At 38.0% G+C, this 24,474-nt stretch overlaps 1 protein-coding gene across 29 annotated transcripts in view; it reads left to right on the top strand.

Moving 5' to 3' along the window:
- SNAP91 (synaptosome associated protein 91) overlaps positions 1-12,824 on the top strand; it is a 145,465-nt gene extending 132,641 nt beyond the window's left edge. For 24 of the 29 annotated variants that reach the window (XM_044674077.1, XM_044674076.1, XM_044674073.1 and 21 more), the window contains 5 exons: positions 3,389-3,419; positions 4,147-4,258; positions 8,707-8,790; positions 8,870-8,974; positions 12,732-12,824. In XM_044674077.1, coding sequence (XP_044530012.1) covers positions 3,389-3,419; positions 4,147-4,258; positions 8,707-8,790; positions 8,870-8,974; positions 12,732-12,824 — 425 coding nt within the window. The remainder of the gene's footprint in view (positions 1-3,388; positions 3,420-4,146; positions 4,259-8,706; positions 8,791-8,869; positions 8,975-12,731) is intronic. The other 5 variants (XM_044674069.1, XM_044674058.1, XM_044674055.1 and 2 more) reach the window with 2 other exon arrangements.
- The last annotated feature ends 11,650 nt before the right edge of the window (positions 12,825-24,474 follow it).

Here is a 24,474-nt window from a genome sequence, read left to right as displayed (position 1 = left end):
GTCACACAGAGAAAGAGTATCAGATCCAGATTTGAACCCAGCTCCAGGACTGGCTCTCTATCCACTGACACCCAGCTGCACCTTCCTGCTTTTATTCTCATTGGACCATGCTCCTCTTTGGGGTTTTTTTCCCTGAGTTACCTGCCTCTGACTTTGGTCTAATTCCTATTCAAATCTAAGTTCATTTTCAGACTTTTAGAGCCCTCATATCTTAGAGCCCATGCATCTTCCCATCTGGTCCTTACTTTGTTCTCTTTCTCTCTCTCTCTCTCTCTCTCTCTCTCTCTCTCTCTATCTATCTATCTATCTATCTATCTATCTATCTCTCTTTCCTCTCGACATTGGAAACCTGGCACTCTATACATAGTGCCCATGATATATATATATATATATAGTGTGTGTGTATATACACATATACACTTACATATATACGTATACAAAATATATATTCTGTGTGAATTTAGTTATTTAGATTTTGTTTCTTGCATTAGAATGTGAGCTTCTTGAGGGCAAGAACTATTTTACCTTTCCTTTTATTTCCAACACTTAGCACAGTGCTTGGGATATAGCAAACACTTAAATTCTGTGTTTTGATGGAGGGATTGGGGAGAAGCTTGTCATAGCTCAAATATTAACACCATTAATCTATGCCTGGGATTACAATAACCATAGACTCATTACTCTCCAAAAAGCAATGAAAAGAAAAAGCAGAATGGGCCAAATGGAAAAATATATACAGAAATATACTGAAGAGAAAAACTTCTTGTAAGATAGAATTGACCTTTTGGAAAAAGAGGTATTAAAATTCACTAAGGAAAAGAACCCTTTACAAAGTAGAATTGGCCAAATGGAATGGAAAAGGAGGCACAAAAGCTCACTCAATAAAATCATAAAAATTATTAAAATTCACAAAGAAGATATTATATCTTCATAAAGATAGATAAAATTCATAAAGGAAATCATAAAAAAGAAAGTCTTAAAAATTAGATTTGGGCAAGTGGAAGCTAATGACTCTATGGGATATCAAGAAACAATCAAAGTCAAAAGAACATAAAAATAGAAGAAAATGTGAAATATCTCATGGGAAAAACAGCTGACTTAGAAAATAAATTCAGGAGAAATAATATAAGAATTTTTATACTAACTGAAAATCATAATTAAAAAAAGAACTTAGCATTGTCTTTCAAGAAATCATTGAGGAAAATTGCCCTGATATTCTAGAACCAGCAGACAAATTGGAAATGTAAAGAAACCACTGATCATCTCCTGGAAGAGATCCCAAAAGGATAACTCCCAGAAATACTATATAGCCAAATTCCAAAATTCCCAGGGCAAGGGACAGACAAAGAAAAACAATTCAGATATTATGGAGCTACAGACAGGTTAACATAAGATTTAGCAGTTTCTACATTAAAAGATTGGAGGGCCTAGAATATTTTCCAGAATATGTTCCAGAGGACAAAGGAGCTAGCACTTCAATGAAGAATCACTTACCCAGAAAAACTGAGCCTAATCTTTTGGGGTAGGGGGCAGGGGGAATAGGTATTCAATGAAATAGAGGACTTTCAAACATAACTGATGGAAAGACCAGAGCTGAATGGAAAATTTGACTCTCAAATACAAGGCTCAAGAGAAGCATAAAAAGGTAAGCAGGAAAGAGAAATCAGAAGACATAATAAGGCTAAACATCTCTACATGGGGAGATGATTCTTGTTATACCAAAAAATTTTGTGATTATTTGAGCAGTTAGAAGGAGTATACATAGACAGAGGGTGAGGATACAAGTTGAATATGATGGGGGTGATATAAAAAATAAATTAAATTAAAGCATGAGAAAGAGGAGTACATTGGGAGGAGGGGGGAGGGAAAAATAGAATGGGGAAATTATTGCACATGAAATAAGCATGAAAGAGTATTCATAGTAGACGGGAAGATGGAGAGGTGAGAAGGAGAGCATATGAACCTTATTCTCATAGAAACTGACTCAGTGAGGGAAGAAACATACACAATCAATTGGGTATAGAAATCTATCTTACTCTAAAGGAAAATAGGAGAGGAAGGGGTGGGACTGATAAAAAAGGATGGCAAATTGGGGGAAGTAGGAGTCAGAAACTAAACATGGAGTAAACAGGATAGAAAGTAAGACATAGTAATCATAATGGTGCAAAATTTTTTACAAGCCTCTCTAATAAAGGCCTTATTTCTCAAATGCATAGAGAAATGAGTTGAATATATAAAAATAGAAGTTAATCCCTACTTGATAAATGGTCAAAGGATATGAAGAGGCAGTTCTCAAACAAAATAATTCAAGCTCTCTACAGGCATGCAAAAAAAGGCCCTAAATCACTATTAACTAGAAAAATGTAAATTAAAACAACTCTGAGTGACCACTTGATACCTACCAGACTGGCTATTATGATGGAAAAAGAAAATGAAAAAAGTTGGAGAGGATATGAGAAATCTGGGACATGAATACATTGTTGGGGGATTTCTGAACTCATTCAGTCATTCAAGAGAGCAGCTTGGGCCTATGAAATAGTACATACTCTTTGACCCAGCAATACCATTACTAAGCTTGTATCCCAAAGAGATTTTTTTAAAAAGGGAAAGAGCCCATATGTACAAAAATATTTAAAGCTTCCTTATAGGGGGGCAAATATTTGGAAAGTGAGGGGATACCCATCAATTGGAGAATGGCTGAGTAAGTTGTAATATATGACTGTAATGGAATACTGTTGTGCTATAAGAAATGACAAGCAAGAGGAAGAGTTCAGAAAAACCTGGAAAGATTTACATAACCTGAAGTAGAGTGAAATAAACAGAACTAGGAGAACATCATGCAGTGAAAGGAATAAACAACTATGAATAACAGCTATTCACAGCAACACAATGGTCCAAAACTATCCCAAAAGACTCATGATAAAAAAAAATACCATCTACTTCCAAAGAAAAAGAACTGAGTCTGACTTCAGACCAAAGCAAACTTTTTTCACTTTCTTAATTTTTATTATTTGAGTTTCCTTCCATAAAAGGATTAAAATGGGAAAATGTTTTACGTGATTATACATGCAAAATCTGTATGAGGTTGCTTAACATCTCAACATTGGTAGAAGGTTGGGGGGGAAGGAAGGAGAGAATTTGAGACTCGATATTCTTTGAAAAATGTTAGAAACTTTTTATATGTAAAAGGGGAAAAAATAAAATAAAAGTGAAATAAATAAACTAGTACATATGCTTTGTAATGCAGTTTCTTGGTGATTTGAAAGCAATTTTTCCTTAGAGCAAAGGAATTGGGCTCTAGAGCTATGTTTTATACATTTTAAAATCATTCCATTTAGAATTTTTTAAAAATAAGACTTAAATATTCTATTATTTTATGTAATTTCAGATCTTGGGATTTCTGGTACCACGTCAAAAAAGTAAGTATTGTGAAACATACTTTTTGGTTTGGTCCAAACTAAGGTGACAGGCAGTATAATATCATTTTTCTTGGAATAACCTTAATAAATTGATTACCTTAATTAATTCAGCTATATGTTATGAAATAAACTATTATGAAGAACCAAAAGTAAAGTTCTGCTTTCTGCACATTAAGTGATAATGTGAAGAAATCCATTGCTTTTATTGGGATGCATGTCAAGTTTATTCATTTTAAAATTAGGTCCTTTTAAACATATAATTAGAAAAATATTAACTATTCTCCCCACAAATGTATACTTTATAGGAATAAAATATTTGTCTTTAATTATCACTAAAACATATTTAGAATGATTTAAGAATATCTGATTACATGCTTGGGAGACATTAAGTAAAATTATCATTAGTTTAAAATTGTTTCATTTGGGACTATTAATTTTGAGTGCCAAGCATTGAGCAGCACATACAGTATTTCTTATAGTTGTTTTGTCATGTTTACAACCAGTGAACGATGTGACTATGTACTTTAATTTCCTGAAAAATTGGAATATTCTGAAATAGGAAGTAGAGATCCTATAATAAACATATTTTTCAAATCCTATTATATTATCTTATATATCATAACAGACACATAAGCAGGATCTCCCTAGCTCAAATTTTTAATGTATCTAAAATTTCAGTCATAATTATTTTCTGACTAGCTTATTCCATTTGCACATGATACTTTAGAGGAGATCTTCAGTGGAATGCTGGAGAAAGGAAACTGACAGGAGGAGCTAACTGGCAACCGAAAGTAGCACCAGCAACATGGTCAACTGGTGTCCCACCAAGTGGCTCCTTGGTATGTAGTACTGTATGTCCTCATCCAAACCTTAGTGGAATATTTCAAAAATATGGGTCATTTACTTCTCCTTAAATTCTTTCATGTCAATGTTCTACCACATTTCAACTTTGAAATACAAGAAATGCAAACAGGATATTTAATTCACTAGCATCTTACTTATATTAAATATATTATTTTAACAAAGAGAAATATTGTGAACATAGAATTTTATGTTAAAGATAATATTTTAAATAGAAAAACATTAAAATATTTATATACTGACAAAACTTTCCAGAAGTATTTTAGTAGGATTCATCATTTTGGAGATCTTCATCTAATATCTTACTCAGTATAACTGTAATTATATAATTTTTTACTTCTCTATCTTAATAATAATTAAAGCTTTTTTAACCAGAAAATTTGGACAATACACTTCCCAGCTGTGTGACCCTGGGCAAGTCACTTGACCCCCCATTGCCTACCCTTACCAACTCTTCCACCTATAAGTCAATACACAGAAGTTAAGGGTTTAAAATTTAAAAAAAAAATTTTTGGACAATTTTCTATTGTGTGAGTGAATTTTAATTTTCAAGTTCTACTAATTCTTTTCATCAAATTTCTTACTAAACCTAATAATATAGCATCTTTGCTATAAGATTTAATATATTACTAGTGTCACTCTGTGATAGCATAATGTTATAAGTAGTACAGACTTGATTTACTTGTTATTTTTTCTATATGACTAAGAACATACTTTTTGTGTAGACAAATTGATGGCTTGGGAATTATTTTATGAAATTCAAGTTCCAAAGCAATTAACCACTAAATTCCATACTGTTTGGTGAAGTTGGTCTCTTCTGCCAAGTGCTTCACTTTTCATGTGTGGTAGTAAAGATAGGAAAGAATGCCTTCCTATCAACCAAATCAACTAGGCAGTCAATAAAAATAGAGTTTTTGGTCTTCATCATGCTGAAAAGGAACAAAGAAACAAACCTACTTAGACCTTTCTCCATCCCTCTAGAGAATAAAAAACCAGAGAGGTCTATTTAAAGAAAACTAAGAAAGATCCCTAAAACCCAATTAACTTCTTGTGTTCTCCAAGGCTCTGTCTTTGGGTAAAGCCAAAAGAAGACACTGCTGGGGTTGGTGGGCAGCAGCCATACTGAAAGTCAGCCTGGTGTAATGAGCACAGAGCTCTATTTGGAGAGAAGGATCTGGATTTTTCTATTCTGGTTCTATTACTGCATGACTTAGTACATCCACCACCACAATAATAATAAGCAACACTTATCTAAAGCTTTAGGGTTAGAACTCTACATTGATTACCTTATTAGAGCCTCATGGCAGCCTTTTAAAGTAGACGCTATTATTATTTCCATAAAATGAGATTAGGAGAAGTGCCAGCCTGCCAAGCAGTAAAAGTGGCTGCCAATTCTGTCAGTCTGACTGACAAGGGTTCGACTTCAGAGACTAATGAAATCAGAGTAGGGTGATTTAGCAAAGCTTTAATGGAGGAAGGGTTGGGGAATGGAGGAGAGGAGCAGCAAGGGGGATCTCAACACCAGTAAAGATGACTGCCAAATCCTCACCCAAGTGGGAAAGGATATTATCTCTTATAGAGTTGGAGGGAAAAGGGGGTTGTTAGGGATGAGGTAACTTGTGTTGCCTCTATTAGTTGCCTCTGGTCAAGGTGAGCTACTTGGATTAAGTTCATTAGATGTTCCTGAGTGGGTGGAGTGTCCCAGGCTTGGAGAGTTGGGGCAGGCTGGTTCCCAGGCTGTGGCTCACCCATGCAGGACAAGCTGAAGAACAAAATCCTGGTGTTCTGCCAGGTGTTGCTGGAACTCGGCAGGTGTTGCATGGGGAAGCCTTTTAGTTTCAGTAGGGTTTGGGGAAAGCAGGGTTTTAGTCCCACAGTCTGTCATTCCTGTCTTTTTTCTTTATATGAAAAAAGAAAAAAACAGGGGTGAAAGATGGCGGGAGAATTTTGGGGAGGGGGCCATGAGTCCAAGGGAATATGGGCAATGTCCTTGCTCAATGGGGATTCTCATGGTCCTGTCTTCCCTCAGTCTAGATTGGTGTTGGTGATGTCTGAAAAGGCCTCAGTAGGAGAACATTATGAAGGAGGAGCAAGGGTATTAGAAAAGGAGGTTTTATTGAGTAGGGATATAAAGAGAAGTCGCCTTGTTTTAATAAAGGGATGGGGCGGGGGCAGAACTGAAGGGTGCTGGGGGGTCAAGGAGAGGTAAAGTGGGAGGGAGGGCAGGAGAAGCATTATTTCTCAGGATATAAGAGATCAGAAGAAAGGAAAAGAGTGAATTCTGATTAGTATTTCAAATTTTAGGGGCTTCAATTACCAGTATACTTGATTATTTGGGATACAGATTATAGATATTTACTATAAAAGGAAAAGGCAAAGACAGGATTTTAACACTATTTGATTTCAAGTAAGAGTCAGTCATGTAGTACAGTCACACTTCACAGCTGGACTCAGGGAATAATCAGATTAGAAGGGATCTTGTCTCAGCTTATGTTGAAATTGTCTCCTCAACTTTTAAAACATCTGAGTACCTCGTGGCTTTTCTCTTGAATAGGGATTACCAAAATACTGATCAATGATCCATGAGACAATGAATTCAAAACACAACAGTCCCAAAAGCTTTTACCTCAAACAGCACCTTTTGTTTTGTAGAGCTAGTGATTGTTCATACAGACCAAAAGTCACGGAGAATGGAAAATGTGCAGAAAAAGAGTTCACAATTTTGTAGGGAGCCATTACCTTCATTAATGGTGGCTTCAACTCCTAGTTTCTGTACTGAGAGAAGAGGAAAATGTTTTTCTGGTTTCTCTTAGATGCCAAACATTTGTGCCTTTTACTTTCAAATCCTTTGCTTTAAAGTTTATTACAACTTTCTGTCTTAACTCTTAATGTTCCTACTTGCTTCACAATTAAAATAAACTTCATTCTGATAGATGTTTCATCTTGAATTTGCAGTTTCAAAAGTTTAAAGGAGCTTGTGAGTAGTTCTTGACTATGACAAATCTTAGTTCTTAATTGCTTCTTCTGCTGGTCACAGAACCTGCTTATTGCTAGCAATATACACAGCCTATAACTTGAATTCTGATGTTATATTCAGAATCTGAAAGCTTTCTAAGTTCAGCACAATTAAGAATTAAGAGAGGTTTCTGCTGGAGTAGAGTGAGAGGGGTTAGAGGAAGCCAAAGAAGGCAGCTGAGACAAGCACAGAGCCTCTGCCTCCAAGGCTAGGAGGTAAGAAAGAATGAGAAATGGCATGAGCAGAGTTAGAAGAGAAGGTGGGCCTGGAGCCAGAATAGGGAGAGAGAAGATTTGTTGCAGAGCTTCCAAAAGGCTTAGACATAGGGAATTTCTGACCATTTACCAGTCTGGTAGGAGGCAGAGGAGAAGGAGACCATCGGAGTGGCCAGGTAATGGAAGAAAAGAAGGTTATGAGACAAATGGGGAGTGGGGAAGGGTGAATTCAAGAATCTATCCCCCTGGAGAGTGACCCTCCTTCTCCCAGGTGTCCCTGGGGAGGGGGAGTCAACAACGAGAGTGGCTCTGATTGAACATTCAGATTTTCAGGGGATGAAGCCATTAGCTTTCCTGGAAAGCCATAGGACAGAGTCACTGAGATGAAGGGGAGGATGAGATAGGAGTCAGACTTACCTGCAGATGTCCAGTGTTAGGTGATGATTGTAGGACGATGGGATCAGAGAGCTAAGTTGGGGAGGAGAGACAAACAGACAGAGTTACTTTAGCTGAGAGGGAGATAGAGCACCTCAGAAAATCTCAAGGTCAAACCAGGTCCAAAGAACCGAGGACAGCCCAGCCTGGCCGAGTCACTCCTAATTTCCTAACTATTCTTACTTTCCTAGTATCCTATTTTGGGAGAAAAATTTTGTTTTCTTTTAATGCAAATGATATTCCTTAAATGTTATTTCAAAATGGGAATTAGATTGTGTCCAAGTACAGTAGGTCTTCGATCACATAGTCCAAAGACATGAAAGTTACAATGTAGGCAGAAATAAATAAACAGATAAAAGTTACATTGAAGATACAAGGGAAAGCCTTAGTCATTCAGTATCAAGGCCAGAACCCATCTAAGCATACAGTAATCCAGGAAAGGGAGGCACTCTTTAGAAAGTTTTCAACTATTTACAGTAAGAATAAAGGGTGAAAATAAATGAGCTGTTGTACAGCCAACTTTACATCAGGCAGGACGTGATAAATGTGAGAAGGAGAGGAGAGAAAAGGCTGGAGGCTCCACGTCATCTGGTAATAATGTTTACCATCAAACAAATAGTAACCCGTCTTGCAGCGAGGTCTGACATTTATTCATGAAGTCTGGGAGACAAAATAGAGAAGTCATACTCTGTGAATCATTTGAAATCCTACCCTGTGAGCTTTAAGAGCATGTACCATGTACGTGTTATGCTTGTTTTAGCAAGGAGCCGTACCTTCTGCTAGTTCGGTCCCTCCTGGTGCTGGGGCACCACCTGTTGGGCAGCCAGGAACAGGATTTGGAATGGTAAGAGATCACCTTAATTAAATCTCTCTTTATGATAGAGCTATTTTCCTGTTCTGAACTTTTAAATACTATTTTTCAGCCCCCTGCTGGAACGGGTGTGCCCATGATGCCGCAGCAGCCGGTGATGTTTGCACAGCCCATGATGAGGCCCCCATTCGGAGCGGCCTCTGTACCTGGTGCACAGGTGCGTTTGTGCGCTTTTGAATGAAATGGTAACATCAGGTTCTATGGAAGACTGTTAGTTGCCAAGACACCGAGAAAATATAATTAAGTCCAAGGCTTCTTAGACAGTGCTCTGGGCAATTTGTTTGCTAGATTTTGGAGATATAAAGACAAAAAAAGCCCCTTCTCTTGAGAAGCTTACCGTTTAATGGAGGAGTACTATACACAGACACATCTGTGTGTGCCTACACGTGTATGTTTATGTATTCATGTGTGTGCCTACGTATTTGAAGAGCTGATAATAATACTCAGGGCACTGAGAGAGCCCCTACTAGGCACCAGAGACAGCTAAGCGCTTTACAGATATGATCTCATTGGGTCCTTGCAGCATCCCTGGGAGGGAAGTGCTTTGGAAGTGACGCTGCCAAGGTTCGGCAACTCATCGTTTGTGGGCATGGGGGAGAGGAAAAAGCCAAAGGCAGCTCCAGCATGGTGAGACTCAGTGACCTCAATAGTGGAGTCCTCAAAATAAATAGGGAAGTTTAAAGAGGAGATGGATTTAGGGGAAAATCATTCATTCTGTTTGGGGCACATTGAATTTGGGGTGTCAGTGAGACGTGCCAATGAAGATGTATGCAGGCAGTTGGTGATTCAGGCCTGGGGCTCAGGAATGATAAGGGCTGGACATACAGATATAGGAGTCTTCTGTATATCGAAGATGCTCGAACCAGAGGGCAGTGTTAAAAATCACGAAGAGGGGAATAATGGTTGGAAAACTGTAGGCCAAGAACAAGCCTTTGAGGTGGGTGGGACAGGCCATTTCATCCACAGTTGGGGGTTGGGTCAGTAAAGGAGGCAGACAGGAGAAGCTTGTGGAGGCCTTATACAGAAGCCAAGAGAGAAGCGCTGAGTGTGAAGAGCCAGCATTTAGCAGAATGGGACGTTACAAAGAGGTGGGGGAAATTGAAGACTGAGGAGGAAAAGCCACTGAATTTAGCAGGTGAGCTCCTTGCTAACCTTGGAGAGAACAATTTCAGAAGGTTGGTTGGGTGAGAGTCCACATTGCTAAGAAGCAAGAACTGAGAAAGTGGAGACAGCAAATGACTTTTTCCAGGAGTTTGGCAGTGAAATGGAGAGGAGATACAGAGTTACATGATAGCTTTAGGAGATGAAAGGATGGGGAAGACCTGGGAATGTCTATAGGCAGCAAGAAGTCAGTGAATAGAAAAAGATTGAGCGTGGAAGAGAGAAGAAGTCAACAGAGCAAAGACCAAGAAGAGATAAGAGGAATTGGTGGAGAAAAAGAGATACATTTGTCTTGGCCAGGAGAAAAGGCTGCCTCTTCTTTCCAGACAGCACCAGAAAGGACATTCTGAGATGTGGAGAGAAGGGAAGGAGGGCGCTTATTGTCCATAAGAGACCAACTTTCTCTATAGCATGGAAGGCAGTTGTGTGCTTCAGGAAGAGAGGTGGGGGATGGGATGGTACAAGGACTTCTAAGAGTTGGAACAGGCACTACACGATAAACAATCAAGAAAAAGTAAAAGACTTCCTTATCAACCATCAAATTTAACCAAAAAAATCAGGCTAGTTTGATACTTCTTATAATGTGACTATATACCAAACCTCTGTATTATGGTTTACTCCAGTTGATGGGAAACTTTGCATTATTGCCCAAGAACTATTTCCCCCATATCCTAAAAGGATCCAAAATTTGAGAATAATAGAGAATGATACTAGTCACTAGCAGATAATACTTCGAAGAATCAGTGCTTTATATTTACATTTTCTTCTTTGGGTATCACCATGTGTGGCATCAGTGCTGCCATATCAACCCTTTTTGTCGATGAGAAAATCAAGGATAAGAGAAGCTAATGAATTGCCCGTAATCACCCCAGCTGGTCAGTGCTGAGGCAGACCAGAGGGCTTGTCCTGTGCCCTTCCAGACAGTCCATTCCCTCAGGCCCCACCTCCTGCGCTTATTGGAATGAGAACACATAGTCCGTGTGAGGGCGCTGCACTGGGGCCGCTGTGGTGGTTTCTAAGAGCTTACTCTGTGCCACTGGCAGGTCTTCCTTTTTCTTTTCCAGTATAGTTCGGTTGGTTGGCATTCCATCTCATCTCACTTAAAGTTGTTCATCATGAAATGATACCTAGAACTTCAATAGCGCTTAACATCTGAAGAGTTCTAAACATTGCTTCTCTCATTCATGTGAAGTCTTTTTGCTTAGGGGAAGGGGCAGGCTTGTTCTAAACCAATGATTTCATCAGCGTGGGGACTCCCACTGTAGAAACTCCATCCTCCAAAACAGATCAGCAGCTCTTCTCCTGTGCAACCTCAGAAGATTGCCTGGGAACATTGAGAAGTTGTCAGAGAGGGGCATTAGCAGTGGATGCTTCCTAGCAGAGTGACCCTGGGCTTAGCCCCAGTTGCCTAGCCTTTACTACTCTTCTGCCTAGAACTGATAGTTTCAATTCTAAGACAGAAAATAAGAGGTTTGTTGATGTTTTTAAAAAAAGATCAGAACAACAAGGCTATGACTTGTCCTTAGTTATATGGCCAGAATACCTCAGAGGCAAGACTTAAACTCAGATCTTACTAACTCTAAAACCAATCATCTTCCCACTGCTGTGCACTACCTTTCATAAGACATTATTCCTACTTTAAAATTGGCCTGCTGAGAGAGAAACCTGACTGCGATAATGCATCTAAGCAGTGGCTAGGTCTACATTTTTGCAATCCAGTCTTCTTTCTTTTCAACTAACCCACCTTCCTTGGGCCTCTGAAGTCTTAATTACTTGATATAACACATAAGATACCTCTTACTCTGTAGTCCGTCATGACAAAAGTTATAAAACAGCACAAATGTTATTTATCATATTTGTATTTTACAAACAAGGAGATTATTTTTTATTTCTCATAGCAAAAAAAGAAACAAAACTGCCAAATTCCTGAGTCCTTGTCTCTTGTCTAGGCACATCAAAAAAGGGATTTTGTAGTGGCCCAACCAAAGCAGAGTCCAATTTTTTCTTGCAAATCTATGTAGATAGTTACCTATAGAATTAAGAGGTGTTCATTTTATTATCCATAATCAATTTTTCCTCTTTTGTCTTAAAAGCTAAAAAAAATTAACTGGTAAAATGATGCAGTAAATTTTTAGAGATAGGATTTATCTGGATAAGTTTATTCAATGAGAATAAACTTGGTTATTTTTTTTATTAGCACTTGTTAATACAAAATCCTAAGTACACTTAAAGTTATCACTAAGTAATTCTTAAGTACCTTTCTGCAAACTATTTCCTTTCATTTTTCCCCTTTCATATTCATTCTTACTATAAAAAAATTAAATAACTTTCTAAGTGAAACTAATATCTTAATATAAAAATGCCTTCATGTAAAGAAATGGGTCTTGACTATGCACTTTTAATGTGTGTATATGTTACTAAACTAGACTAGTTGTTCACATCATTCCTACAATGGTGAAAGTCTTGTTCTACCAAAGTCCCCAAATTGTATTTTTTTTTAAAACCTGATATTCAAGTGTTTGAAGTTATAAGAACTTTATATTTTCTAATCTTGAATCAAATATGATATTTTGACTAAGTAGAACAAAGTATTGTGGGTCTTGGTTCTTTGTTCTTGTTTTGCTTTATTTTGTAAACTTTAGGCATCTAATCTTTTGCATGTTTGTTCTTTGTAGTTTGTGTACTACCTAATGCTTGTATATCCCTGTTTGCTTTCTATGCCTGCTTTCTTTGGCTGGCTTTTCTTCCATTAGCTTTCTCCAAGCCCTACACCTGCCACTCAGAGCCCCAAGAAACCTCCAGCAAAGGACCCACTAGCGGATCTTAACATCAAGGATTTCTTATAAACAATTTAAGGTATATAATATTGAGCTTTTTTGTGGATTTGTTTGCAATAATCACTTCCAGAGTATTTAACTATTTCTTCTGTTCAAATCATTACTTTGAAGCAATGTAAAAATCCATATGATGTTACTGAAAATATTGATAAAGCTTAAAACTGAACTATGGCTTTGGGAACATCTTACATAATACCACTATGAAAGATCCACAATCCACTGATCCCCAATAGCTAAATAGTCACAACTCTTCCAGTCTTTGGAAGATTTTTTTCCAACTTCTTTAACCAAAAATGTCATTACCCAGTGACCTGTCTTCTAGGGATGTTTCTTTGCACTTAACAAGATTGGTCTTCAAACAGTAAGCACTCAATCTGTCATTGCTGAGACGCAACAGAGCCAGTGTCTATTAGTATAAGTTTCTTGAACCCAGAGCCACCTTTGATGCCATGGTGAGGAGGAGGCATGCAAGTTAGAATCTTACAAAAGTTATCAAAGAATTATTTAGCTTTATTTAATTTTAAGAAAAAGGTCATTCTCTAGACTTTATATTCATAAGATTAAGCAGGTAAAGGACAAATGACATTTTCCACAAGTTGTCTAAAAAATAAGACTACTTTAATTATACATTGATTGTAAACTATTTTAAGTAGGTAAAATATTTTATTCCAAAAAAGTCCATAGTAGACACTCACACTTAAAAGATACCTTGTTTAGAAAATGTTCATTAAAAACTATTTTACTATATATTGTGAGTTTTCAGGGATTAATGGGACTCTTCATTTATATTTTCATGCATATATTTCTTTATTTGGAGTTTCCATTCTTTACCTTGAGTTCCTAAGTCAGTTGGCAAAATAATAACCAGATTTGCTGTCTCCAGCACCGATGTATCATTTCCTTCCATTTTTCTGTATCTCTGAGCTTTGATGTGGTCTGGTTGGACTGGATTAGGAGGGAGAACTTAAGGATAACTTCCACTCACGTTTAGTGGTTTAAGGACAAGAGACACCAGGACCTGTATGCCTCCCTTTATAATAAACGTCATGATATCTGATGGGCCTTTTATCATGTGGAGGTTTGGTACAATCTAACTTTATTCTCTGCTTTGTTCCTGAACTTGGGTCACCGCTGCCTTTTACAATGTAACTGACTACAATGAAAGAACCAGTCTTATATCAGAGTCTTCTTTAATAGCTGTCCTCAGTTTTAGAAGGAAAATATTCAAAATTAAGCTAAATAATAATCTAAGATTTTCCAGTAATTTATATTTTCAAGTTTCCCCAGCGTGTATTCTGGAGAATCTTAAAATCTGAGTTGTGATTGTCTTTCTACTTTTTCTTATAATTAATAACATAAACAATCAATTGGGACTTTGGAGAGATACAATGCTATGTAAATGCAAGTGACTTCCTGGGACTCTTCCAGCTCTAAATCTATGATCCTAAAAGGGATATAGATTTTGGTTTAGCTAAATGAATGTGAGCCCTTGAGGAAACCTCAACAGACCTGAAGTGTGCTTTAGAAAAAAATATTACATCCTGCTTTCTAATTAGAGTATTTTTTTTGTCTCCACAGCTGCAGTTTTTGAGACTGAATAAGGGGGGGAAAGTGAGTTTGGAGACTACAATTAAGTTTGATGCTCAGAGTTTCAAAGTGAGCCACCAGTACCAAACCCAATGCTTCTTCATAGCTTCTCTTCCAAAACGTGTAGCCCAGCTGTGAAAGTGAACATTAGGAACGTGTCCTACTTTAGCTGTTATCCCAACTCTCTCCGTTTTAGTGTATTGGGGTTATTTGTGTGTTTTACAATTTCAACAATGGATGTATGTTTCTGATGCCTTTAGTGCTTTTCTGAACCTTCTGTGGGACAGATTATGCAGCTGTTGTATGGTGAGCTGTTTGGAGCGATGTGTCTGTGTTTTTTGAAGGTTTTCGATGTATATAACTTTTGGACAAACCCTAAAACTTTCTCCATAAGTTCTGTTTCCTTCTGTATCTCTGTTACAAGGCATATGTGATAATATCAGATAATAAGGAAAACACTCTTAAATATACAAGACTTTTTTTGGTGTGGAGTACATTTTCCCAATCACAGAAATTTCAATTGTTGTGAGAAATGTTTATTTTTGTGGCACTGTATATGTTGAGAAATAATATTATTTAAAGGATTGTAAAGGTTAACTTCCATAATAAACACTTCTCCTTGAAGCTACATTACCAAGAATGAAGAATCATATTGGAAAGAATACCATATTTATCACTGTTATATTTTAAGATATATATTTTAATTATATTTGACAAGTTTTGCATCTAAATTGGCTTATTTATCCAGTTTTGCTTAAAAGCACTGAAGAATAAATAAATGGTCGGTTTCTCCTCATGTAGTTGAAAAACGCAACCATAATTGTGCTCTCTCATAGGAGGTTTAATGTGATTGTGGAGGCACTCTTTGGTATGTAGGTAGTGAGACTATTACTACAAAGATTGTTATTTTTACTTTAACTTTTATGTACATCTGTTTAGTAATTTTGTGTGTATGTGTGTGTATCACAGACTAATGTTTCTCCATTCCTAAAATGAGCTCTGAGTAGTTTTTTTTTGTACCATTTATAATTAGGATTTAAACTAATTCAATGAATATGCTCTTTTACTGTACATATTGTGTTTTTCTTTTTTTTCATACTTGTTTGTGCTGACGGCTTGGATTTTGATGCATAAATGAGGTCACTGTTGATCAGTGTTACAAGTGGCTTGGCAGCTCTTTGTGAAAGCATATTGGGTTGGAAAGATGTTCACCTAAGTCTTTCAATTATTTAATCGATGTATGGTACCATTTAAAAGTGGTTGTATCTGAATTTACTGTGGGGATAACATACACTGTAATGGGGGAAGAATAACATAAAGCTAATTTCAAAATGGCTTTTCTTTGTATTTTGGTTTAAAAACCCAGTGCATGTATGTATGCCCTCTGAGATGCAATAAACACCTTGAACAAAGAAAATGCAAACAGAATTCATGTTTCTTTCATTTTATTAGGCATATAGAGAAAGCCTATTGCAAATTTACCTATAAATACTGGAATTGAGTTTGGGAAAGAGCCAGTAGTTCAATTTGACTAGAATATAGAATGTGTTAAAGGAGAATGATATTAAGTCCAGTCTAGTATGGAAATGGAATCCAGAATGTGGAGAGCTTTAAAAATGCCAGGGTAAAGAGGCGATATTTTATTACTGAGGAAGTAGTGAGCTACTTAAGTTTTTTTTTTAATTAGGCATGACACTGTGTTCTAGGAATATTAATTTGACAATTAAACAGAAGATGAGTTCAGAAGAAAAGACCAGAAGCAGGCAGACCAATTAAGAAACTACTGCAGTCGTTCAGGTGAGAGATGATGAAAACCTAAATAAAGGTAGTATATATTCATGGAAAGGAAAAATACTACAAGGCATAATGATACAATCAACAAGACCTAGCAAGTGATTGGATACAGGGGGTTTTCAAGAGAGGAAAATTCAAGAATAATTCCAAATTACAAACCTGGGTAGTTAGAAAGATATTGTTTTTCTCTGCAATCTTATGGGGGAAACTCTGGTAGGTACTTAAATATTATCTGGGTTCAGAGAAAGGGTGAGGAGGAGACAGGACAGACAGGACAGGCCAAGAGACTGGGAATAACTTAACAAGTTGGGAAAACACAAATCAAGAATGGTTTTGGCAGTTGGAGGGCGTGACAGTTAGGATCTCAACTGCCTCTCAGATCCACCTAGCCAGGGAGTCTATGAGATCAACCAATAACTGAGTAATACTGGGACAGAAGGATTTATAAACACAGGTTTAATAATGACTATAGAAGTTAGGGATAATAGGGAGATGGCTCACTAAATCTAATCACTAAAAGACCAACACATGGGCTGGGAGATGGGTTAGAGACTACGCTGCTCTAAAACAGACTCTATCACAGGCTGGAAGGGAATTGGGTCTCTCACAGAGTTTTGTCCACTTCTGCTCCTCTTGATGGTACAGGAAAACAGGAAAGTAAATCCAGGAAAGTTAAATCAAGGAGCTTGTCTCAAACTGGGATGTCCACCACCCCAGTTAGATCTTCTTGCTCACTTGATCTTTCATGGGCAGGTCTTCCTTTTCTGTGATAAATCCACACTCCTTGGGCTCTCCACAGGGACAGGTAAAAGCAGCCACTCCCTGTCTCAGTCTTGACCAGAGTCCTCAAGGAAAACAGTTTCCTTCCCTTTATTCCGTGGTTGGAATTCTCAGCTCTTTTGAGACAGCCTGAGTGTTATCCTACATTAAATATATAATTTTCTAATTTCCTCCTAACAGCAGAAACAGGAAAGTTTGCAGAAGAAAGCATGAGTACCATTCTGGAAGTGCTGAGTTTGAGATACCAGCAATCCGTCTGGGTAGAGATTATAGAAAGCCGTTGGTTATATGTAACAAAGATGGACTCCTAATGTGTAATGAGGCCCATATGTAGCAAGGCCCATAGTTGGATGGCTCTAAGGGAGGCAGAAAAGATAGCTTCTTCTTCCCTTACTTTTTTCCAAGGGAGATTTGCCAGAAGAGGAGCATGAAATTGGAGGTGAAGTCCAGTCTGTTCTCCTGAGAAAGAGAGGGGAGACTGGGCTAGAATTAGACCTTTAAGCTCCATTAAATATTATTCTAAGAGATATGATCAGGTGCAGTTTAACTTTGATTACTTTGTCATTATTGGGATCTTAGGACCCTCCAGCTCTGTATCCAGGACTTCACTCCTTTCTCGCCAAGTACCAGTTCCATGACAGCATAGCAAATAGCAAAGAAACACATTTATCCAACTCATAGCAGATCAGAAATCAGAGAAAGTATACATAGGAGAATATATGCTAGGAAATACACAATGAAGGAGCTCTCCCTTTGGGATCTCATCCAAGAGAGCTTGATCCAACCATGTAATTAGAATCTGTTACCCTAAAAAACTACAATTCCCAGCACCCCACTCTCCTCCTGTAGTCACTTGTTGATGTAGGCAGGATATAAATTCTGGGTAGTTCCACCTCTCACTCTCTTCTCTTCCTATGGCAGCAGCTAGGGATGTAGGGTTTTTGAGCAGGTAGAAAAACTTAGTCTCATGGTTCTATTTTGTTAGATAATAAACTTTATAAAATATAATACTTGAAGTATTGGACATTAATTTAAATCTTACACAACCCAAGAGGGGAAACTCTCTGAGGTTTCTGGTATTGCAAGCTGGGCTTAGGAACATGATGGAGACTGCCAGCTCTTCTCAGATTTTCCCAGTCTTTTCTTTCTGCAACCTTAAAGGGATTAGGCTCTTCCATCTTTCTAGAAGCTGGAAGCCAGAAGTACCTGAAGGGTCTCCAATCTCAGAGTCCTGCCAAAGACTAGCAGAGAACTGAAGCCTGAAGCTCTCTGGGGGTCTTGCCTCTCACATAGGGCAGAGCATTTATCTCCACCAATAAGGAGAGAGACTCACACCAATGGGCTTTAGGACAGGAGTTACTTATATATAACTGGAGTTCAGGAAAGATGAAAACCAAACACCTAAGTTTGGGACTCACGTATATAGGCACAATTGAACTGAGGAGATCAGATAGAACACCATGAAACTGTATAAAGAGAAAAATGCCTAGAATAGATCCTCAGGGGGACACTTAGAGTTGGTGGAAAAGAAAAGGATATTAATCCAACATAGGATACTGGGTGATCAAACGCAGATCAGATGAGACAAATTCAATGGACCACTTGATTTAGCATTTAAATCAATGTTAGTTAACCTTGAAGTAAGCAGTTTTAGCAGACTGATGGAGTTGGGGTGGGGGAAAGGAAGGCAATAAGTATAAATGAATTTAAGAGACTGGATTGGTGAATGAAGTGAAGGCTTTTTAAATCTTAAGGACAACAGCAATTCGAGTGTAGCTGTAGAAATGCAACCCAAAGATGGCACTAGGTGGCACAGTAGATAGTGGTAAGCATGGAGTCAGAAAGACCTGGGTTCAAATCCAACCTCAGATACTGGTGAGCTTGGACAAGTCTCAACCTCAGTTTCCTCCCCTATAAAAGGGAGATAACACCTGTGTTATCATATAGGTCAAATGAGATATTTGTAAAGTGCTTAGCATAGTGCCTGACACAGGGGAGTTGCTATATAAAGGCTTATTCCCTTCCCTGCTCTCCTCCCCAACTCTATCTCTCCAGTATAACTAACTGAAGCTCTAGGTCAAAATGTGATCTGGGGAGCCCCGAGATGCTTTCAAGGGACCTAGGAGGCCTGTTTTCATAATAATATGAAGGTGTTTTCGTTTCTAATATTGTAAATTCATTTCTAATATTGTAAAAATCAATAGTACCAAATCAAAGGTAGGGGGAGTCATAGTCCTCAATAATTTTTAGAAGTATAAAGGGGTCCTAAGGCCAAAACACTTACAAATTACTGGGTTAATCTCCATGGCCCTGACACTAATGCCAGAAGCATTGTGAAAGCAGAAAGGAAATTATCCCAGGCCAGTTATAAAGCTGACCTGGAGGAGATCCTACTGATAGGGAAACTGGAGTAATTTTTTAAACTCTTACCTTCTGTCTTAGAATCAGTACTGCGTATTAGTTCCAAAGCAGAAGAGTAGAAAGAGCTAGGCAATGGGCTTTTAGTGACTTGCCCAGGGTCACTCAGCTAGGATGAATGGCTCTCAATCCCCTGAACCAACTAGCTGCCCCTGGAGTCATTTTTTAAAAGAGACAGCTCAGGAATTCTGCCACACTGATGGGTTTTGTCTACGGGTAACCTGAAATAACTCTCAGACTATGCTTTTTTTTTTTTTTAAAGTTATAAATGCCTCTTTGGGAAGGAGAAGCCTCAGCAATTTGGAAGAAAAAGCAGATGAAACTGCCTTGTGGCAATTCATCAGAGGGTCAACAGGTGGCAGTAGCAGCCACTTAATAGAGAAAGCTCACGCCATCATCGTCTTCTGGGTGAGGAAGCAACAAGTAGATTTGGAAAAAGAGCATCTCTCAATCTAGGAAGCAACCCTAAAGACAGAAGTTTTTAGACTATAAAAATTCCCTAGCACACTAGCAGCATAGGAGTCTGGGATTTTTGCTCTTCTTTGTCAAATGAGCTGATCTGATAAAAGGGAAGCATGGTGGGGGAGGGTAGGTATACATAGGAGCAGCAGTTCTGCAGATACTGGCCCAATGAGTGCCTTAGAAAGCCATCTTGAAGATAATATGTTAATATATAAAAATGAGGAGGACCTGGATATATTTGTAGCCAGTAGAGAAGAAACCAGAGAAGAAGATGAGATTGAAAAGAAATAATGACCAGAAGGACAGCAAAATTCTCTGAGAGAGAATAGAATTAAGGAAAGTGGGGTACTTAGCTTGGCAAAGAGAAATGCTTCCTCAATCCTGGGAGACCTATAGATCAGTGCCCACATTTTATTTTTTTTTAAACCCTTACCTTCCATCTTAGAGTCAATACTGTGTATTGGCTCCAAGGCAGAAGAGTGGTGAGGGTAGGCAATGGGGGTCAAGTGACTTGCCCAGGGTCACACAGCTGGGAAGTGTCTGAGGCCAGATTTGAACCTAAGACCTCCCATCTCTAGGTCTGGCTCTCAATCCACTGAGCTACCCAGCTGCTCCCCCCCACCCTGTGCCCACGTTTTAAAAGTAGTAATAGGGTAATATACAATAACTAAAAAACTAATCATACTTTTTGACCCAGTGATTTATTTCTAGGACTTTATTCCCCCAAAACATCCCAAAAAAGGAAATAACTTGCACAAAAACACATCACCCCATTTGTAAAAATAAATTAATTAAAAATTTTAAAATGAAAGCAACATTTATTTCCAGTTTGAAGAATAGATGAACATAGAAAAAAATTATGGAAAGATTTTTATGAAGTGATTCAAGCCAAAATCAGAACTGTATAGAGATTCACTATGATATAAAAAAGAAAAAGGAAACAAAGTTAAATGTAGCAAGACATCTGGTCTAATGCTCTAATTTTATAGATGAGGAAATTAAGACCCAGGGATATTGTGATTTCCCCAAATAAAAAGCATCAAATTTCCCCAAGATAATAAGCATCAAAGATGAAATTTGAACCCCGGTCCTCTACAGAACCACTGGGTTTGTTTTTCCTCACTGCATGACTCCCTTTTCCATTAGGTTTTGAATTTATTTGATTCAACTTTCTTAAATGCCAAGGAATTTGTGTAATGTTTTCTTTTTTATTTTGATTATTCATGTAACAAGGCACTAAAGAATGTCCATTGGTGAAGAGAAAACTCCAATATCTCTATAATCTATCTCCCATGCTACTCCCCTAACCCTATCACAGACTGTAACAAAATCATTGACAAATAGTCACTTCTATTCCTAATGGATGAGGGTAGCAAAAGAAGTACCAAAGAGGCACAGAGAGGCCAACCTAAGAGGCAAATACATGGTGTCCAAGGCAGGGAGAACCAGAGCCACTGTTGCCATTATTGTTATGTGTATTGGGAAGGGAGAGGAGTCCCTGGGAGACCCCATGGATGGAGAACATGAGCCATGAGACCCTCAGCAGTATTCTATAGGACAGGAACTCTGTAATTGATCCATATAGCAGAGATAAAGGTTCACTAAAACTCTTTAAAACTTGTGAGACCAGGGGCAGCTGGGTAGCTCAGTGGATTGAGAGTCAGGCCTAGAGACAGGAGGACCTAGGTTCAAATCTGACCTCAGACACTTCCCAGCTGTGTGACCCTGGGCAAGTCACTTGACTCCCATTGCCCACCCTTACCTTCTTCCACCGATAAGCCAATACACAGAAGCTAAGGGTTTAAAAAAATTAAAAAAAAAAAAAACTTGTGAAACCAAGAGTAGCATTTCTCCTTCTTCTCATTGTCTCTCTGTTTTCAAGAGACGTGTGCCCATTTCCCTAGTCTCCACTTCATAGCCATATGTTTGCTTTCTATTTCTTTTCATGTTTGTGTAAATGTGTGTCTTCAAATGAGCTAATAATTTCAAAATGAGGACAATGACCACACCTACCTCACGGGGTTGTTGTGAGGACCAAATGAGAGAATATATGTGAAGCTTAATAAAAGGAGACTCAAGGAGATAATACATGTAAAATGTATTGTAAACCTTGAAACACTATTCTAGCTATGGTCATGATGATAATAGTCATAAATCATAAAAGTAACCATTGAATTAGTGGTATGTGTTTTTTGCTCAAATGAGACAGAGAAAATCAGAGGAACACCTGGGGGAAAAAAGAAATGAATATTTTTTTCTAGCTATCACACATAAGAGTGTACTAAAAATCTTTGCATGATTTTTAAACTCTTCTAATCTTCCATATTGGTAGCTTAACCAACAGTTTGTCACTTTTCAACAGCATCCATCAGGACCTTGATTTAAGAGTCTGATCTCATTCATATGACTAAAAAAATCTGTCAGGTATGCCAACCAATGAATAAAATCCTCTCTTTTGGGGGCCCCAAAGCAGGTTTTCTTTTTCTTCCAGAAAAAAACCAAAACTTTTGTCTTTGGTTCCAGCAAGTCAAGTAAACAACACTGATTAAGAACATTTCGTGTTTTGTGCTAAGCACTAGTACAGTAAAAGACAACAATACAAAAAAAGATACAGTAAAAGAGAACAATAGTCTCTGCCCTCGAGAAGCTCACCATCAAATGGGCATGAAGGATGCAAAAAGCTAAGTACTCCCAGGCTATCCAGGGCAAACGGAAGGTAACTTCAGAGGAAAGAAACTAGCACTGAGAAGACCAAGAGCAGGATATTGCAGGGTTTGAACTAAAGAAATTTGACCAAATCAAGGATTTGATGCTGAAAGTAATTAGGGCTCACAAGAGTCTTTGGTTAGGGTTGTGGCATAATCAGACCTGCACTTGGGGAAGGTCAGTTTGATAGTGGAGAGGAGGATGGACTGGAGTAAGGAGAGACTTGAAGCAGGGAGGCCAGCAAGAAAACTATCGCAGTCATCCAGGTATGAGGTGAAGATGATACATCAGGGTGATAGCATCGGCAGAGAAGAGAAGGGAGAATAAGAGATGCTGTGAAGGGAGAACAGATAGGACTTGACAACAAATTGGATATGGAGAGTGACAGAAAGTGAGGAGTCAACTTGGATGACTGAAAAGGTGGTGGAACGTTGATAGTGAAAATTCCCAGAGGGGAGCATTTAAGGGCAATGATGAGTTGAGTCTAAGACATGTTGAGTATAAGATTTTGGGACGTTCAGTTTGAGCTGCCTAATGGGCAGCCATGGATGCAAGTCTAGAGGTCAAGAGAGAGGTTAGGATTAATAGGATAATTTTAGGATAAATAAAAAATAAATTGATAAATAGATCTGAAAATCATCTGCATAAGGTACTATTGATTATTTGGAAGCAGGTGTGGAAGGAGAAGAGGGACCAGGACAAACCTTATAGAACACTTACAGTTAGACATGGAAGAAGATTACACAAAGGAGACTGAAAGGAAGAAGAACAGCCAGAGCAGATAGGAGAACAAGGAGAGAGCAGTGCCACAAAAATCTAGTGAGAAGAAAATATTGTGAAGAAGAGCATGATGGACAGCATGATGTCAATGGCTATAAAGAGTCTAAAAGGTTGAGGATTGAGGCTGTTCAATTTGGCAATTAAGAGAGCATTAGTAATTTTCAGATAAAGAAATCAAAACTATCAATAAGCACATGAAAAAGTGTTCTGAACCTCTTAAAATTAGAGAAATCCAAATCAAAACAACTTTGAGGTACCACTTCATACCTAGCAAATTGACTAACATGACAGCAAAGGAAAGTAATAGATGGAGGAGATGTGGCACATTAATACATTGCTGGTAGAGTTGTGAATTGATCCAACCATTCTGGATGGCAATTTGGAATTATGCCCAAAGGTCTTTAAAAGCCTGCCTGTCCTTTGATCCAGCCATACCATTGCCGGTTTTATACCCCAAAGAGATAATAAGGGGAAAGACTTGTACAAAAATATTTATAGCCATGCTCTTTGTGGTGGCAAAAAATTGGAAAATGAGGGAATGCCCTCTGATTGGGGAATGGCTGAACAAACTATGGTATCTGTTGGTGATGGAATACTATTATGCTAAAGGGAATAATGACCTGAGGAATTCCATGTGAACTTGAACATCCTCCAGGAATTGATGCAGAGTGAAAGGAGCAGAACCAGGAGAACCTTATACATAGAGACAGATACACTATGGCACTATCGAATGTAATGGACTTCTCTACTAGCAGCAATGCAATGATCCAAGAAATTTCTGAGAGACTTATGAGAAAGAACGCTATCCATATCCAGAGAAAGAACTTTGGGAGTAGAATCGCAGAAGAAAAACAACTGCTTGATCACATGGGTCAATGGGGATAAGATTGGGGATGTAGACTCTAAATGATCACCCTTGTGCAAATATCAATAATATGGAAATAGGTCTTGATCAATGACAAATGTAAAACCCAGTGTGAATTGCATGTTGGCTATGGGAGGGGGATACGAGGGGAGGGAAAGAACATGAATCATAAAACCATGGAAAATTTTTCTTAAATAAAATTTTAAAAAAAGAGAGAGCATTAGTAACTTTGGAAAGAGTAGTTTCAAGCTAACTGGTGAGATAGGA

This window comes from Gracilinanus agilis, chromosome 4 (genome assembly GCF_016433145.1).
Source record: "Gracilinanus agilis isolate LMUSP501 chromosome 4, AgileGrace, whole genome shotgun sequence".
NCBI classification, from domain to species: Eukaryota; Metazoa; Chordata; class Mammalia; order Didelphimorphia; family Didelphidae; genus Gracilinanus; species Gracilinanus agilis.
This window is presented reverse-complemented; position numbering and strand designations above follow the sequence as displayed.